This window comes from Apium graveolens, chromosome 1, assembly GCF_009905375.1.
Source record: "Apium graveolens cultivar Ventura chromosome 1, ASM990537v1, whole genome shotgun sequence".
Lineage (NCBI taxonomy): Eukaryota > Viridiplantae > Streptophyta > Magnoliopsida > Apiales > Apiaceae > Apium > Apium graveolens.
This window is the reverse complement of record NC_133647.1, coordinates 195,339,722-195,357,559: the sequence shown is the minus strand read 5'-3', so window position 1 is coordinate 195,357,559 and position 17,838 is coordinate 195,339,722. Positions and strand designations below refer to the sequence as shown.

Below are 17,838 nucleotides of genomic sequence, written 5' to 3'. Positions count from 1 at the left end.
CGCAATTCATTTTTCACCCGTAATTCATTTTTCATCCCATAAATTAACTGTTAATCTATATTTTTACATAAACTTTCGAGTAAGGGGAAATGTTAAAGTTGAACCGGTTCCTTACTAACAAAATATAATATGTGCACACGATACTCTTCTTTTTGAGATTTCATTCCGGCTATCTCCGAGCATCTCCTTGGAAAAACTATTACATTTATAACATGTCACCCGGAATCTTAACAATATTTTTTTTACCCGTTTTGCATGGTGCTTTTAAATTATTTTTAATAAACTTAAATATTTAATTAGTGCTATGGAGAAACCGAATAATTTATAAGACATGTTTTGTTTTACACAAAAAAATGTACATGTTATCGCTAATAATTTTTTTTGGGAAAAACGGAATATATATATATATATGTGTCTAATAGGGTTGTAATTCGATTCGAGCGACTCGCGAGCTTGCAATACCAAAAAGTCGATAAACGCGGTTGCGCAAGAAAAATAATCCAATCAAAATTAATCAAAAATATATATTTGCAGTCAGAACACCAAAAAGTCGATAAACGCGGTTGCGCAAGAAACATAATATTTTTCAATTTGTCATCGAATTGCAAAACCAAAGCCACCTATTGAAGTGACGTATGCTTGAACAATATTATAGCATTATACCCAAAATAGTATCCATTTAAATATAATTAATGAAAGATACGATGGTGATTAACCCCAAATTACTCCTTAAGTCATAAGCAAGGACAACACATGCTTCCTAATTATTGGATTAGTAGTGTTTATCATACTTAAATAATATGTCACCTCTTCCCCCACTAATATTAAATATATGATTAATTGTTAAAAAATACTTTAGAATTTTTTATTATTTTTTTGAGTGTGATCAACTAGTGTCTAGATGCAGAAACCTTTGTTATACGTGGCATTTATTTTGGACGCGCTTTATATCAACAATATATACTCTAATTGATTTGATTCATAGAAGAACATGTCACCCAATCTCTTGGCAACATTTTAACTTTGTGAAATGACTCTTGTACCCTGATCTTTTACATGGTGGACTCTTGTGTTTATTATCAAGTTACTAATCCGGATTAGTTAAGCTCTAATTATAAGCTGTTTGGAGATAAGATGACTGCACACTTGCCTTCTTTTTGGGTTGACACACCTTAATTTCTTCTAAATTTCTTAAATCTGACCCTCTCACATTTAAAAAAAAAACCGAAACCGAGTTCTTATGCCGAACCGAAACCGATGTCTTAGTTGCGGTTGCGGTTTTAAATTTCAAAAACTGAGAGTAAAAACTGAGAGTATGCGATTTCGATTTCGGTTTTATCTAAAACCCGCCCCGATCCGACCCGCGCTCCCGGAGTGACATGCAGTGTGTGATACCGAGAAGGGATAGTGATGATTTGATACAAAAAAGTTGACTGATGGACTATAATTAGTTGCCTTTTGGGCAGATATAAATATGACCAAGCACTAGACCATTGATGTCATAAAATATTGAAAACAAGCTTCTAGTATAACTAGTTACTGTAAAAGACAAGCTTCTAGCACAAGTAGCAGTGATACTTTTCAGTTTTGTCTTACATGTCTCTAGGAATGATAACAGAAAATATGAACTGGGGAGTCATAGAAGAAGGGTGGAGAAAAGGGCCCTGGACTTCTGAAGAAGATAGATTGTTGATTGAGTATGTTAAGTTGCATGGTGAAGGAAGATGGAACTCTGTTGCTCGCCTTCAAGGTTCGTATTCTGGGTCATCTTGCGCGCACCTCCATCTTCGAATCTCGATTACTCTTATTTAATAAATCTAGTTCTTATTTGTTTGGTTGGATATTTATAGGTTTGAAGAGGAATGGAAAAAGTTGTAGACTAAGGTGGGTTAATTACTTGAGGCCAGACCTGAAGAGGGGCCAAATCACCCCAAAGGAAGAAAGTGTGATCATAGAGCTCCATGCTAGATGGGGAAACAGGTAAGGATGTCAACTTTGTTAACGAGAATGAGAATGAGTTACGATATATTTTTTGGAGGAAACTCGTTTCAATTTTCATTAAACGGGCTGCAATTTTATGATCCAAACAACTACTTAAGATTCTCAGTTACTAAATAGTAGTATGTAATCATGAATCTCAGATGGTCTACAATTGCAAGAAGCTTGCCAGGAAGAACAGACAATGAAATCAAAAACTACTGGAGAACTCATTTCAAGAAAAAGACTAAAACTTCCCCGACAAACGCTACCAAGTCCAAAGCAAGAATGCTAAGAAGGCAACAATTTCAACAGCAACAACTTCTTCTTCATCATCAGCAACAGCAATACGAAGCACACATGCAAAGGGTCGTCGTGTCTAATTTACGCGATGAAAGTGAAGTGCCAATGCCACCTCTACCTCAGCATCAACCAATGTTCAAGCAACAAGACAGCATGGCTAGCTCAAACAATTGTTTACATACAGCTAAGAATGATCAAGAGAACGCGTATTCATCGATGGCTATGATTAATTTCAATGACTGTGCATCTGTGGCCGAGTCCCCGAGTGATCAAGATTTCTTTTGGGATGGCAATTTGTGGAACTTGGATGATTTTCAGGGCAATGTTAGTGAAGCAAGTCTACAGGAGAACAACAACTATCCTTTCATGATATTTAACTGTTTCTGAAGTATAACAACTAGCTACAAAATGAAATCTCCTAAAAATGAGGGTTTTCTAAAATAACGAGAATCTTGCATGAGTTCCAGCAAAAAAACAAAAAAAATCTGCATAAAATGTACTGCATTGTCATCATTGTTGGTCAAGTTGTAATATACCATATATATTTACAATAAGAAGTCTCTTATAATCTTCTCCGATGTTAGTAAAATTATGTACTCTCTAGCTTATTACATACATTAATTATTGATCTTGCATTGAGCCCCTTCCCCCCTCCTCTATTTCCGGGAGATTAATGACTTAAAATACTGTTATGTCGCTCACTTATACTCCCTCCGTCCCAATATTTGTCCAGTTTAATTTTTATACGTAATTTAAGGTGTATTGATTATATAGTTTCGTTGATTATTTTTCAATTTTTTTTTGTGAATTAAAATTTAAAATTTGATTTTTATTTACAAAAAAAAATTCAAAAATAATCAACGAAATTATATGATCAATATATCTTAAATTACTAACAAAAATCAAAATGGATAAATAAATTGAGACCGAGGGAGTACAGTTTCCGATAGATTCTTAACCACCAAAATCAGGTTCTTACCCATCAAAGTCAATCTTCATTACGTTGTTAACTACCAAAGTGCACCAAAATATTCTTCAATACGTTCAGGTTACACGCTAAAATAATAATACAGGTTGGTTTAAAAATAAATAAATTAATAATTCAGGTAAATCTCAATAAATTAATACTGTAACACCTTAGTCCAACATCGAGAAAATTTGAGATTTCTGTTTAATTTATAAGGCAAAGTAATATTATTAAGTACACCAACAAATCATAATTTTTTGGGGCCTATAGTGGACTTATTATTCACCTAAGTTGGATGCGTTTGGGCAGTAGACTTCGGTTTATTTCGGACTCAGAATCGGGATTAATCGCTATTTTTGAAAAAGTCACTGGATTTGATTCGGGCACGTATGGTATCAAAACCGACTCTCGAAAGGTTGATGCATCACATTGTCGAAAGTGGGGACACGAACGCTAGTGGTATTATCCCACAATGGCAAGAGGTCCGAAAGTGGGGACACGAAACCAGCCGATATTATCCCACAATGGCTAGAGATGTACGATCTTGGTCCCATGGACTGTCTGTTCGGCCTGACGAGGACGTCAAGAGTTTAAGTGGGGGAGTCTGTAACACAACAGTCCCACATCGAGAAAATTTATGAATTTTGTTCCGTTTATAAGGCAAGTACTACTATTAAATGCGCCAACAAATCATAATATTTTTGAGTCTGTGATGGGCTTATTGTTTAGCCAAGTTGGCTCCATTTGAGCTTGTATATTTTCTCTAAATCCATGAAGAAGTTTAGACTTTTGGGTAAGGGGTAACATGTCTAAAGCGCTTGTTTGTACTTTAATAGATAATTAGAAGTGGGTCGAGTATAAACAATGATTTCATGTGGCAATAGATCCCGGATGGTCCTGTACATCTGAATATTACTGCCAGTCATTAGTTTGTGAGTACGAGAAATATACCTGAATTATGTGACACAGACTCTGCTTCCACGTTACGGACGCCGAGCCCACTTTGGCACGCTCCAAAAACGAGGGATGCCTGGACACGTGCCCACATCATGGACGTCCAGGTATCCTGGATTCAGAAGCACCTCGACTCGTGCTTCTATCGCAGATGTTCAAGTGCTCAAGGACCCAGGACACTCCAACGACCCCGAATGAATTTACAAGCCCTCAAATCCTAATTGAAGGCTATAAAAGGCCTCCAAAAAGGCGTTTTGGGGTTATTCCTTCTATTCTCTTGCACACACACCACATATATTTGAGTAATTTCAGTTATATCCTTCTTCTCCAAAATATTGTCTTATTTTCACGTTAGAGGTACTGCGGGGACGTCACCCTTTCCCGTTGTGTTTTGCAGGATCCCAAACTACACTTAACTATGTACACCCTTATTTCTGCACAAAATGAAAGCCAAGTCCGGATAGGAAGAGGAGAGGAGACTAGGAAAAATTTGGAGTTATCAGTAAGGTGATGACCGTGTAAAAGATTTGTGTTGTTAATTACTTAATTTCAAGGGTGATGGTTAAATGTTGCCTTGGTGCAGTTTCTGAGTAGGGATGACAAACAGATCGGTTGAAACGGGTTTAATAAAAACTAAACCCGAATCTGATTCTTTTTATTGAAATCGAACTCGAACCCGAATCCAAAATAAACCCAGTTCAGTTAAATCGAACTCGGACCCGTCGTGTTTGTTTCGGGTTCGGATTTAACCGAACCCCGAAAGTAATAGAGTACACTCCCGAAAGTAATAGAGTACACTCAGCATTATCAAATCTCAATCAAGGTACTAGATCAAAAGATTCAAAGAAGGAAATAGGTTGGAATGCTCGATCTGTATTAAGAGAAGAAGAGAGTATAAAAAAACAAATCATAACTTACTGTGTACAATAAGAACATGAAGCCATGGTTCTATAAGGGAGATAGGTATGGATAGATTGATGGTTTGATTGATTTTTTGTTTAAGTCCTTTTAGAAATAAGAAATGAATCCATACATATCTACGATTGACCTTCACAGAGTAGCAACCTTGGCCATACGACCCAATAAATACGTAACACATTATGTTGAAAATATAATAATTTAAAATAACAAGATAATAATTACATATACATAATTATTTATATAATACTACGGATTTCGAAGGGTTTAACTTATAAGCTCGTACACAAACAGACTCTTAAATTACTGGGACACGATATTTTATTATATTTATAAGGCATTTAATATAGGTGTTAATAATAAATCATATAACTTAGGGTTTTCTTGGTTGGCCAAATATAGCGAACTAAAAATGATTGTATATTTTTTTTGCTAAGGGATACATAATTGGAGTGTATTTTTTTACATATTATTTAAATATGTTACATACTTGACACCTACACGCCAACTAGATTATTTATCTAAGGGTTTGTAGTATTGGAGATGTTACTATAAAAAGCATTGTAAAAATAAAGAGTATTGTCAAAATGGGAGTTCCAAAAGACTCTTAGAGGCTCTTTAAAACCTTAAGAGCCTCATCTCTCTCCTATCTTTTAAGAGTCAACCACTTGCTCTTAACTTATATTTTATTATAAATTAATTCAACCACTCACTTTCTCTCTCCACTTTGTATTGTGCTTCTATTAAAGAAAGATATTGTAATATTGAAATATTATTTAGAAAGTGGATACAAAAGAGTGTTGTTGGAGATGAATGCACATTAAGTTAAGTTGTTAAGAGTCAATATTTTATAATATACGGGTTCAAAATTAAAAATAATAGTATCACATTATTATTTGCTTAAAATTGAAATTCATAATCCGTGCAAAATACAGATTTAAATATAATATAAAAAATGTTATTAAAATATGTAGTTAAAAAATCGAATTTAAGTATAACTCTAAAATTTCACCGTATAGTTCTATTTATGCATGCACATAATTACTTACTTATATAAATCTGACATGTTAACTTACAAATAAGATTATTTTAAAGTAAATCGATGCTTGGATGTGCATCAACAAATAAAAATTGAAGGAAATTAAAATTTATAAAGAATAAAAGTTAATTTTTGTCAGTTGAGATTTTATTACATAAAATTTTAAAAATAGTTGTATAATTTTCTAGTGAGTACCAAGATTTGGGGAGCTTATTAGTATAGATAGTTGATAACCCGTGCAAAACACGAGTATGGGACTAAAAATATCGAATTAATAATTGTAGAGAATTATTCATAATCTTTGCGAAACACGAATTAAAATTAATATATTAATATCAAATATTAAATTTTTACTTGCAAAAATTAGTTATGTGGTAAAAAAGAATCGAATCGGTTATGAAATTTTCCACTATAATTCTAGTTTTGCATTAATTTACTTGATATAGAAATCTAACATATTAGTTTTACTTTTGTGAAACGAATTGTATCTCTATCTTATGAACCAAATATTTGTTATTTAGATAATTTAATATTAATTAATATAATTTGATAATTATCTTATAATTAGCTTTTTCAATATAGTTTATTTAATATTACTTAATTATCAATAAAAATTAATTTACAAATTAAAAGTAAATAGATGTTATTAAACATAATTTAATATTATTTAATATAATCTAAATACATCCCATAGATCTGTTACTATTAAAATATGTTTTTTAATTTAAAGTAAATAAATGTTGTGATGGACAGTAACAAATACGGTCGTTAAATCAATAATTTTCAGTTTAAAAATTAATAAATGTTACTAAAGTCATTTGCTATTACTTAATTATTTTTAAAATAATGCTATAGAAAATAAAGTTTACAGAGAATAAAAGTCAATTCGTGTTAATAGTTTACTTTCTAGTTAGTAGTTTTTCAAAATAAAAGTATATATATGTTATTTTACTTAATTTAACGTAACTTAATAAATTTTTAATATAATTTATAAATAAATAAAGTTTACAGAGAATATAAATAAATTTGTGTTAGTAATTTACCTATTAATTTGTAGTTTTTGTAAAACTAAAAATAAATATAAGTTATTTTACTTAATTTAACATAACTTAATAAATTTTTAATATAATTTATAATTCATTAAAAAAAAATTATTTGATGAAGTCAATAGATTATTGGATGAATACTAACTAAAATAAAATAAAATTTACAAAGAATAAAAGTCGATTTGTGTTAAAAACAAAGTTTATAAAGAGTATAAGTTAACTTAGTAAGTACCAAATTTGATATTTTGATATTTTTAGCACCAAATTATACATGATTTCGCTTATTAATAAAGAGTATAAATTTGAAGAGTGACTTAAGAGCAACCACAATGTTAATGCCCATTTTCCTTTGCTGCTTGCCACGTGCACAAAATTGGCCTCCAAAATAAACTGGCCAGATCTGTTCAATGGTACTCCCATTTACCAATCTTGTATGACCTGTTTTTTTCTTATTATATTATATTTATAATAAAATGGTAGTTTAAATATAAAAGATATGCACCGTAATTAATCATATTATTACAAACAATTTCAAGGAAAAATATTATATTAAAAAAAGATACAAGAAAGCGTTAAATTTAAAACACTACAATAAAAAAAATTAACGATTAATATGAAATTGCGAGATATGCTCAACCAAGTTATTTTGTAGCTGACGATGTGCCCGTTTATCACGCATCTGTATAGTGTTTTGAATATACGTTTCATACGCGAGAAAAGGTTCTTCGCCCAACTCTGGTTGCGATAAACCATTTGTTGCATCATCATAACTTGGCAGGGGATCAAATTGAGTGGTGTACGTGTCTCTCTCGTCTTCAACAATCATATTATATATTATGATGCATGCTCTCATGATTCTCCCAAGATCGTCTTTGTCCCAAAAGTGTGTTGGACCACGTACAATTGCGAAACGGGACTGTAACACACCGAATGCTCGTTCAACGTCTTTTCGCTGACTTTCTTGATATTTTGAAAATAATTTTCTTTTCTCACCTTGTGGACGTGGTATCGTTTTAACGAATGTTGCCCATTCAGGATATATTCCATATGTTAAGTAATATCCCACATTATAATTATTCCCATTGATATTATAATTTACCTCTGGAGCACGACCTTGTAGCACATCATCAAATATCGGTGACCGATCTAAAACATTTATGTCATTATTTGATCCAGCAACTCCGAAAAATGCATGCCATATCCATAGATCAGATGAAGCAACTGCTTCTAGTATAATAGTTGCAACTCCTTTGTGACCACTCATGAACATTCCTTTCCATGCTTTTGGACAATTTTTCCATTACCAGTGCATGCAATCAATACTCCCCATCATACCAGGAAAGCCACGAGCCTCACCCATTTGTAGTAGACGTCGCACGTCATTTGAGTTCGGCTTTCGTAAATATTCACCTTCAGATAACGTAATTATATTTGAGACAAATTTTTTCAAGGCTTCAATCGCAGTACTCTCTCCAATACGAACGTAATCATCAACAACATCAGCAGATATACCATAAGCCAACATACGCATTGCCGCAGTGCATTTTTGTAAAGGTGATAAACATTTTCTTCCCACTGCATCAATTCTTTGTTGAAAGTATGGATCAAAATTTGAGACATCATCCACAATACGAAGAAAACACGTCTTACCATACGAAATCTTCGTCGAAATATATTTTCTGGATATACTGGATTCGGTGAAAAATAATCATTCACTAGACGTTGATGACCTGCTTCACGATCTCTATAAATACATCTTCGAGGCGTGGATGTTGAGCTCTGCCCATATATTTTATGAAAGAGTTCGAGTCGACGATTATTTTTAGTGTCATCGCAAAACTCTTCCATAAATTCTTGAGTGAATTGTTCTGTGAAACTTTCTGTTGTGGGTCTTTGATTCATGTTGATGTGAATTGAAAGAACTAATACATCTAGTTTATAAAGAAGCTAAAAACGAATATATTATAGCTTCCAACGGCTAGTTTACAAACAAATAAAAACAAGTACTAGCTTCCAACGGCTAGTTTACAAACAAATAAAAACAAGTACTAGCTTCCAACGGCTAGTTTACAAGCAAATAAAAACAAACAAGAAAAGATAGATAAGCACTAGTTTCCAACAGCTAGTTTCTTGCCATAATTTTCTCAAGCATTTTTGCATGAATCATCCGTTGAGCATCATTCATTTTAGTAGTATCCGCCAAAATGACTTGTAAATCGAGCTCAGTCTGCTTCGTCTCAAGCTCTCTTTGTCGAGTCTCAATTTCTTTTTGCTTCATTTCATTTATTGTATCCATTATGTTCATTTTTCTCAAGTCATTAACTTGAATAGCTTCATATTCTTCAATTTCCGCAGTTGTTGCCCTCCCATTTCCCTTCCTTTTAGCAGCTTTTGTACCTTTTGGACGAACCGGTTGAAATTCACCAGATGTTGGTGTATCATTATTCCCCTCTTAATTTAGTTCTTTTAGAACTTACAATAGTTGCAGGAGTTCTTCACTTAAGATGTCTACGAAACTCACGCCAATGATTATCAAAATTCGTCTTTTTCTTGTATTGGGCAAAATGGAGTTCATTAGCTTTCTCAATTATGTTATCCAAGTTTGAATCACTCCCAATCATTCGTTAAGCCTCATCATAACATGACAAAAATTTCTGAGCACCTTCATTTATTCGTTGCCACCTTTTTCTCATAGCCACAACTCCTCTTTTGATGACGCCAGGATTGTCCTCTTCACAATATTGCTTCATTCTGTCCCAAAAGGTTTCGGCTTTTTGATCAGTACCGACTAGTGGATCAATTGACACATTCAACCATGCACTTATTAAGAGCTTATCTTCAACCCACGTCCAGTGACCAGTATTTTCATATATATCTTCTGTTTTCTCATAATCATCATTTAGATCAACAAAGTTTGTACCAAAGGCCGACACTTGCGAATCTGGAGAATTTTGGATATTGATAGGTGATTGTTGGGTTTCAAATTGTGAATTTGAAAATGGAGGAAATAGAAATGGATAAGGAGAATTTTGAGGATACGGAAATGGAAATTGAGAAGCTCGAGGATGTGAAAATGGATGTGGGTTCTGAGCAGTAAAATTAAAATTTTGTGGATTTGGAAAATAATAATTTGGATATGGATATGGAAATTGAAAGTTTGGATTTTGAGAATTTGGAGGAGGGGGATTATTTGGATTCATTTTTTTAGAGAGAAAAATTAATTTTTTTGTGAAGTAGAAAATATGTATATTGAGATGATTATATATAGGAGTAGAAATATAACTGTTAAAAATATATACGTTACCTTTTTGTATTTAACGTTCAAATATTAACATTCACATGGCAGGGCTTACATTTGCAGAGATGGATCGATAAAGTTATACATTAAAATACTAAAAAGTAAAGGAATTGGCAGAAGTGGCCATGGTCACTTGGGTGGCCATGCCCGGTTTTTTTAATATTCATTCAATGCAATTTTCCCACTTCTGTCATCCCATTTGCCATTTTGTGAGTCCCAAGACACTAGTTAGACAACGTTGAAGCTGCTCTAAGAGACCGTTGAAGATGCTATGTCGAACCAAATAAAAAAAAAATCGATATGTAAGAATTTAAGTTAACTTGGGAACTTAATGCCCTTCGTATACCAAACCAGCTCTAAATTAATTTTTAATTGATGATCACCTTCGCCGGAACTAAGCCCCTGACTAAATTAATCCCTACAATCTCCCATTATTACACTTCTGCCACTTTCCTCCATCATCTCCATCACTCAATCAGCACCAAATCTCTACTTCAAACCCAACAATCTCACGCTCGTGTCTGTCACTTAGGCCTCACTCAACACTCTGTCACTCTAACAAAGCTCATTTCTGCATACGCCGTTTGTAAAAACCCACGTGCTGCTAAACTCGTTTTCGACTCAGTCCGAGTCAAGAACGTGTTTTTATGGAACACATTGATCAACGGGTATGCTAAGAACGGATTGTGTAGTGAAAGTTTGAAGCTTTTTAGAGAAATGTGGAGAAATGAGGGTGGAATTGATGGGTTTACGATATCGATAATTGCGAAAGTGTGTGGGGATTTTAGGGAGGGTTTGGTGGGGGAATTGGTGTTTGGATTGAGTGTGAGAGCTGGGTTTGGGTTGGATGTTGTGGTGGGGAATGCGTTTATGTTTATGTATTGTGAATGTGGGAGGTTTTGGGATGCATATAAGGTGTTTGATGAAATGCCGGAGAGAAGTGTTTCGTCGTGGAATGTTATGATTGGTGGGTTTTCGGGTTTAGGGGGTGATTGGGTTTGGGGTTTTGTTAGAAGGATGGTGGGTGAGGGGTTTGGGTTTGATGGGTTTACGTTGTCGAGTTTGATTCCTTTGTGTGGGAGGGGGAATGGGGTGTGTGAGTATGGGAGGGAGTTGCATTGTTATATTGTGAAGAATGATGGGGAGTTTTTTTTGGAGTCTGATTTTTATTTAGGGTGTTGTTTGATTGATATGTATGGGAAAAGTGGAAGAGTGAATGTGGGTCGGAACGTTTTTGAGGGTATGAAGGTTAGGAATGTTTTTGCCTGGACTGCGATGATTAGTGGGTATGTGCAGAATGGGGAGTTTGATGAGGCTATGTTTTTGTTTGGTGAAATGCAGAGTAGAGGTGGAATAGAACCGAATAAGGTTTCTCTTATTAGTGTGCTTCCTGCTTGTAGCTCAGTTGGTGGACTTTTGGGTGGTAGACAGGTTCATGGATTTGCTGTAAGAAAGGAATTAAATTATGAGGTTTCTTTATGCAATGCTTTGATTGATATGTATTCAAAATGCGGGAGCTTGAATTATGCAAGAAGAGTATTTGATTTTCACTGTATTAGTAAAGATGCAATCTCCTGGAGTTCAATGATTAGTGGATATGGATTACATGGGAAGGGTCGTGACGCTCTACTATTGTATCATAAGATGCTTCAAAGTGGGATCAAACCGGACTTTATCACAGTTGTAGGAGTTCTGTCTGCCTGTGGCAGGTCAGAAATGGTGGAAGAAGGCCTGAATATTTATAACTCCATTGATGACTACGGATTAAAACCAACATTGGAAATTTGTGCATGCATTGTTGATATGCTTGGTCGATCAGGTCAATTAGACAAAGCATTGGATTTTATCAAGAAGATGCCTTTAGAACCTGGTCCTAGTATTTGGGGATCACTTGTTAATGCTTCTATACTTCATGGAAACTCTGACATGCTAGATTTGGCTTACAAGTTCCTTATTCAAGTAGAACCTGCAAACCCCTCAAACTATGTCTCACTTTCAAACTTGTATGCTCTTTCTCGGGATTGGGATGCGGTGGCTGAAGTGAGAGCAAAGATGAAAGAAAGAGGGCTGAAAAAGTTGCCAGGGTGCAGCTGGATCAGTATTAACAACGAAATGCACAGTTTCTATGTTGCTGACAAAGCTCATCCTTGTTCTGAAGTGATTTACGAGATGCTCCAAGAACTAATTCCAGTAATGAAGGGAGTTGGCAGTTCTACAATTTTTGAGGATTTGGCATCATCCTATTTAGGACAAGCTTGAATTATTTCCTCATCCTGCATGAAGAAAGCTATAGATCTGATGGCAAATGTGTGGCTATTCAACAATTCGTCCATATGTTAAATCTGTGTACTTCTAATCTGTTCGATGTACTGGCGGGATGATTGTGTAGTTTGAGTTCGTAGAAATTATAGAGATGTTCTACTTTGAAACTTAGACAAGAGTTCTCTTGGTGTAAAATTTATGTGATGCTATATTATTTGACGAAAGAAGAAAAAAACAATCGTCATCCATACTACATCAACAGGTATATATCTTTTTCTTGTGCTTTTTAACTGCCGTAACTGATAATGTACTTTGTAGTATGTAACATATTTGTTCATGCAATGATATTACTTAGTTATGATGCAGAAACTCAAGGGTGTGACAAATATGAAACAAGCCATATTTTTTGCTAGAATGTCAGACAGTAGCTTATTCTCTTAAATCACATATTACACGAACGCTTCTATATATCTTATTACACTAATGGTACCCAGATACTTAACTAGAATGTAGTATATGAACTTTAGACAGAGATACGAAAATTGAATATATTAAGATATTGTAGCATACCATACTTGAGTAGATTATAAACGTACTAATCTTGAAATTTCAAGTAGTTCCGGTGTAACTCTGCCCAACAATCTATAACTTATCTGGTCTTCTGAGTTCTGACCATTGAGATTCTTCATTTGTGTTCAGTATTACACCTCGATGATGCAACTTAATCTGTTCCTTGTGCAATCTTTCATGTTTTCCCTCGACAAGGCTCAGTGCCTACAAAAGATTCTGTTGTTTCATCGTTAACCAGGACAAGGGTTCCAACCAACGGATATATTGTCAAAAGAGATCCTTCTTCTGCCTCCTCGTCACATGTGATATCTTTTCGCTGTACTTTCTGCAAGTCCCATAATGTCGCTAGGTTCCCCATGTACAAATCACCTGACCTAAAATAATCCGTTAGCACATATGTACCGTTATTTGTGAATCCTATCCCATTATAACAACGATTAGATCCCTGCAAAATAATATCAACATTCTTCTCCCAAGTAGGTGTGTTAGTTATTCCACAATTTCTCAGTATCCATATTGCCAAATGTCCTCCCCAAATATTCCATAGAGCTACAGATTCCCCAATTGCTTCTATTGAAAACGAAGTCCCTAATGTGTCTATCGAAATCAAACTGTTTCCATAACAGTAAGTAGGATATGTAACTTCTTTAATCTTCTCAGCTTGCAAATCAAAACATGTCATTCTCCTGTGATATGTAACAAAATATGCAACACCGCCAACACATACTGACGACCGAGAACAGAACGTCGAATGAAAGTTACCATAATTACTATCAGCTCGTGTAACTTTCCAAGAATCAGTTCTCAAGCTATAAACCCCAACATGATAAGTACGGTTAAAGGGACCTAACATTATTACTTTATAATCGTCATCAAAATATCCAAAACACAAATCACCAAACCCGAAACCTGATTCAGTGAGGAACCTAGGGAGTTTTTTAGCTTTTCCAATTAGAGGGTTCAGTAGATATATGCTACTGTCGATCTGAAACAGAAGTTCCGACACACATAACAACCCCTCACAACTTCCATAAACCTTCCATCCAAAAGTACTGTTGGGTTTCGATTTGTAGTAGAATTTTCTGTAATTAGGTGGTTCTTTTTTACAGATCAACGAGTAGGAATCATGGTGTGTGCATAACAAATACTGGCCGTTTGTGCCTGAGACAGTCTTTCTATGAACATCAATAAAAGAGCTACTAGTGATAATATCATACCATAATTTGCATACCATCCTGAATTGCATTAGAGTCTTGACTGGTAGTCTTAAAAGAATAAGAACCAGCGTATCTTCCGGTACATATCTCTGTGATATCTCCATGTGTTCTAGATTTTGAGATTGTTCGAACTTCGTCTAGAAGGTCCACAAACAAGTTGCAGCTCTGTGTTCGTGAACATAACTAATTAGGTTATAGGATGCTTGTGAAAAGCTTTGGGGTGGGGGTATTTATAGCTGTAGAAACAAAGGAGGGCGTATTCAATCAAGATTTTGAATATTTTTTTGAATTTTTGAAATCAAGAGGTATTCGATTTGGATTTTAAAAAATCTTTTGAAATCTGATGGTATTCAATATAGATTAGAAAAATTCTTTTAAAATCTGAGTGTATTCAATTTAGATTTTAAAAAGTCTACTTAAACCTTGTGGTATTCAATTAGGATTTTTAAAAGCCCATCAAAATCTGATGGTATTTAAAAATCGGTGGATTTTTTTTTATTTGAAAATGTTGTGGATTTTAATGGATTTGTTAGTTCATTTTTAATCTTTTGAAATCTTCTTAAAATACATGAGATTTTGAAGGATTTGTGAAAAATTTCACAAAATCAGCAAGACTTTGCAATATTTTTCAATCAACTACTTTAAAATCCACGTACAACAAAAATCCTCCAAAATCCATGGATTATTATCAATCCTTTAAAATCTGAAATGAATATACCCCAAAGACAATATTGTTGAATTTAGGGTTTATTAGTATTGAATATTGATTGATCTTAGGAAGATTTATATAAGAGAAATAATAGAAATAATATTATTTTTAAAAATTAATATTATTTTTAAAATAATATTAATTTTAAAAATAATTTCTGTAAACATACATATTTGCATATTCCAATACTTAAAAAATAATATTAATTTATAAAAAAAATCAATGGAAACATATATTCATATTATAGTTTAAAAATAAAACAAAACTAAAGATATTTATCAGATGTTGGCCCCAAATATCACTTTTTAGGGTGCAATGGCCCTCAATGTCACTTTAAACTAATTTGGTCCCAAATATCACTTCAAAACGGAGTCTCGGGATCTGTTTTAATGTTTGAATATACAAAACGTGGTTTCGTCTTACGTTTTTCAATATTTTTTTTGTCTTCTTATGCTAAACGTGGTTTGGTAAACCGTTTTCAGCAAAACACACTTCCAATTCACCTTTTTCTATACAATAACAGCAACCCGGCTTGCGTTTTTGAACCAAAAAAAAACAAAACGGGAGACACATCTCCGTTTTTGTTTTATATGAAAAACAGTACCCAAATCTCCGTTTTGAAGTGATATTTGTGGCCATTTTTTTGAAAAGTGACATTCATTGCCCTTGTACCCCAAATAGTGACATTTGGGGGCTTTTTTCTATCGAGTTGCACAGAAGAACAAAGGAAGTAATTGAAGATCACATTTCTCGAGTTTTGGTAACGCTATAGACAAGCGTTTGGTAACTGTAATTGAAGAGCAAACAAAAAACGATTGCAGGCCAACTGCGTCGTGGTCGATTATGTAGCTATGTGCTATATAACCTACTGATTGTTGTTTTACTGACCACATTCTGCTGTTCGGTTTCAGCTTGTTTTCTTGTAATGTGGATAAACTTATCTCGTAGTTGATTGGTAAATTGATGTTATCTCGTTGTTAGATAACTCCAAAATCTGGACGTCGAATCCAAGTATTTTGATATCACTTGTCAATGCTTCTGTACCTTGAGGAAAATCTGACATGCGAGAATTGGCTTGTAGGTTCCTTGTTTAATTTGAACCTGCAATTAAACCGCGGACAGTCCTCAGTGTTCGCTTCTTCTTGGATTTGCAATTAGTTGCTAGGGTGCAGTTCGAGAGATTAACATCTATGTGCATAGTTTCTATGTTGCTGACAAGCTAATCCTTGACTGAAGTTAAGTTACGAGAATGAGACGCAGGAGTGGTCATGGCTATAGGCGAGCAAGACTTGCGTCTAGGGCCCCCGACACATAAGGACCCCAAAAATTTCTAACTTATTTTAAGTAAATATATATGAATTTCCATGATATATGTATATTAGGCCCCATAAACTGATTTCGACTAGGGTCACTCGAATCTCAGGGCCGGCACGCGTAACTAGAACTCATAGCTGGCAACTCTACAATATTTGACACAGACTCATTCATATCAAGCATCAAGCAGTTTATGACAGGCATGAAATTTTGCTAAATTTTTCCGTATTAAATAAGCTACAGGTCTGATGGTGAATGTTTGCTTATGCATCTGGTTAATACGTTAGCATTCAGTCTGAAATTTAGCTTATCAATTTTCCATCCTCGAGTTTATTCCCTCTTTACGCATTTGTTGCAGAACTAAAGGTTAGGATGTGCAGGACGACAGTTTTGATCAGAATTTGAAGGTTGTAACAGAAGACGAAACACTCCAACAATCCGAAGGTAACTGCTTCTAATCTTGCAAATCACATCATTAGAACATCTATATTATAAGCCTTGAATGACATTGTAATTTCATTTATTGAGTTGAAACATTCATATAATTAAGGAGAAGGTGCAATGCCATTGATGTTCTTAGCACATCTGTTATAAACACGAAATGTGTTTGAAATGACAGTGTCCGTCTCTCTCTGGTTAAACAATGGTGGCGATTCTTCAACAGCTAATCTCGTCATTGCCTTATGACAAGCTAATCCCATTTGTACTAGCTCTCCACAACAAAAACTAGAAACATTTCCAATCTCAAGCAATCCGTTCCTGATTTCTTTACCACAATTCCTCGACATCTTTTCACAGCATTTTACCGCGAAAGTCTTGAGCCCTGCTAACTGTTTATCATTCGGAGACGAGCTAGGCGATGACAGAGGGACCACGTTTTCGTACGAGAACACGGAGGGAGCAAAGAGTTGGAACATAACTGCAAAGAAAAAAACCATGGTTGAAAAACTTGCAGACATTGTTGCCATGGTGATTGATTGAAAAACAAAAAAGTTAAGTTAAGTTGTGCTAATTACTCAGTTTCACTAATTAAGAAATCATGAACTATTTATAAGATGGCAAATTATGCATATTTATGTTTCTGTTTCACTTCATTTATTACATTGATAAATGTAGTGAATGTAACATATTGTCTCATTTAATTCATACTCATATGTGTTTTCACAAGACACCGAGGTTTAAAAGTTTATTATTGGGCCTGGACCTAAGGGAGATAAAGGCCCACCTGCATAGTCCAAGAGGAAAGCTCAAAAGGCCCAGAAGG

The 17,838-nt window shown here is 34.4% G+C and overlaps 3 protein-coding genes across 6 annotated transcripts; 2 read left to right on the top strand and 1 right to left on the bottom strand.

The window, feature by feature from the left end:
* The first annotated feature begins 1,586 nt into the window (after positions 1–1,586).
* On the top strand, positions 1,587–2,741 carry LOC141723675 (uncharacterized). The gene is made up of 3 exons (XM_074525537.1): positions 1,587–1,750; positions 1,851–1,980; positions 2,142–2,741. Exons 1-3 carry the CDS (start codon positions 1,597–1,599, stop codon positions 2,665–2,667), a joined length of 810 nt encoding a protein of 269 aa, XP_074381638.1. The 5' UTR covers positions 1,587–1,596; the 3' UTR covers positions 2,668–2,741.
* Positions 2,742–10,711: 7,970 nt separating this feature from the next.
* On the top strand, positions 10,712–17,722 carry LOC141675604 (pentatricopeptide repeat-containing protein At3g12770-like). Of its 4 annotated transcripts, none has more exons than XM_074482055.1 (3): positions 10,712–13,026; positions 16,933–17,018; positions 17,128–17,722. In XM_074482055.1, the coding sequence occupies exon 1, from the start codon at positions 10,878–10,880 to the stop codon at positions 12,759–12,761; it is 1,884 nt and encodes a 627-aa protein (XP_074338156.1). In that variant the 5' UTR covers positions 10,712–10,877; the 3' UTR covers positions 12,762–13,026; positions 16,933–17,018; positions 17,128–17,722. The 4 variants fall into 4 exon arrangements, with proteins under 4 accessions (XP_074338156.1, XP_074338153.1, XP_074338152.1 ...); XM_074482052.1 differs by having other exon boundaries at positions 17,125–17,722; XM_074482051.1 differs by having other exon boundaries at positions 17,194–17,720.
* LOC141714694 (putative F-box protein At1g19160) lies at positions 13,510–14,655 on the bottom strand. The gene has a single exon (XM_074518199.1). It carries the CDS (start codon positions 14,653–14,655, stop codon positions 13,510–13,512), a length of 1,146 nt encoding a protein of 381 aa, XP_074374300.1.
* Positions 17,723–17,838: the final 116 nt, after the last annotated feature.

What these genes read in the sequence shown, in the direction of transcription:
- LOC141723675 (XM_074525537.1), top strand. Translation starts at nt 1,597, where the DNA reads ATGTCTCTAGGAATGATAACAGAAAATATGAACTGGGGAGTCATAGAA. An exon ending in CTCTGTTGCTCGCCTTCAAG is followed by an intron (nt 1,751 to 1,850) that starts GTTCGTATTCTG and finishes GGATATTTATAG; the next exon opens with GTTTGAAGAGGAATGGAAAA. An exon ending in CATGCTAGATGGGGAAACAG is followed by an intron (nt 1,981 to 2,141) that starts GTAAGGATGTCA and finishes CATGAATCTCAG; the next exon opens with ATGGTCTACAATTGCAAGAA.
- LOC141675604 (XM_074482055.1), top strand. Translation starts at nt 10,878, where the DNA reads ATGATCACCTTCGCCGGAACTAAGCCCCTGACTAAATTAATCCCTACA.
- LOC141714694 (XM_074518199.1), bottom strand. Translation starts at nt 14,655, where the DNA reads ATGGAGATATCACAGAGATATGTACCGGAAGATACGCTGGTTCTTATT.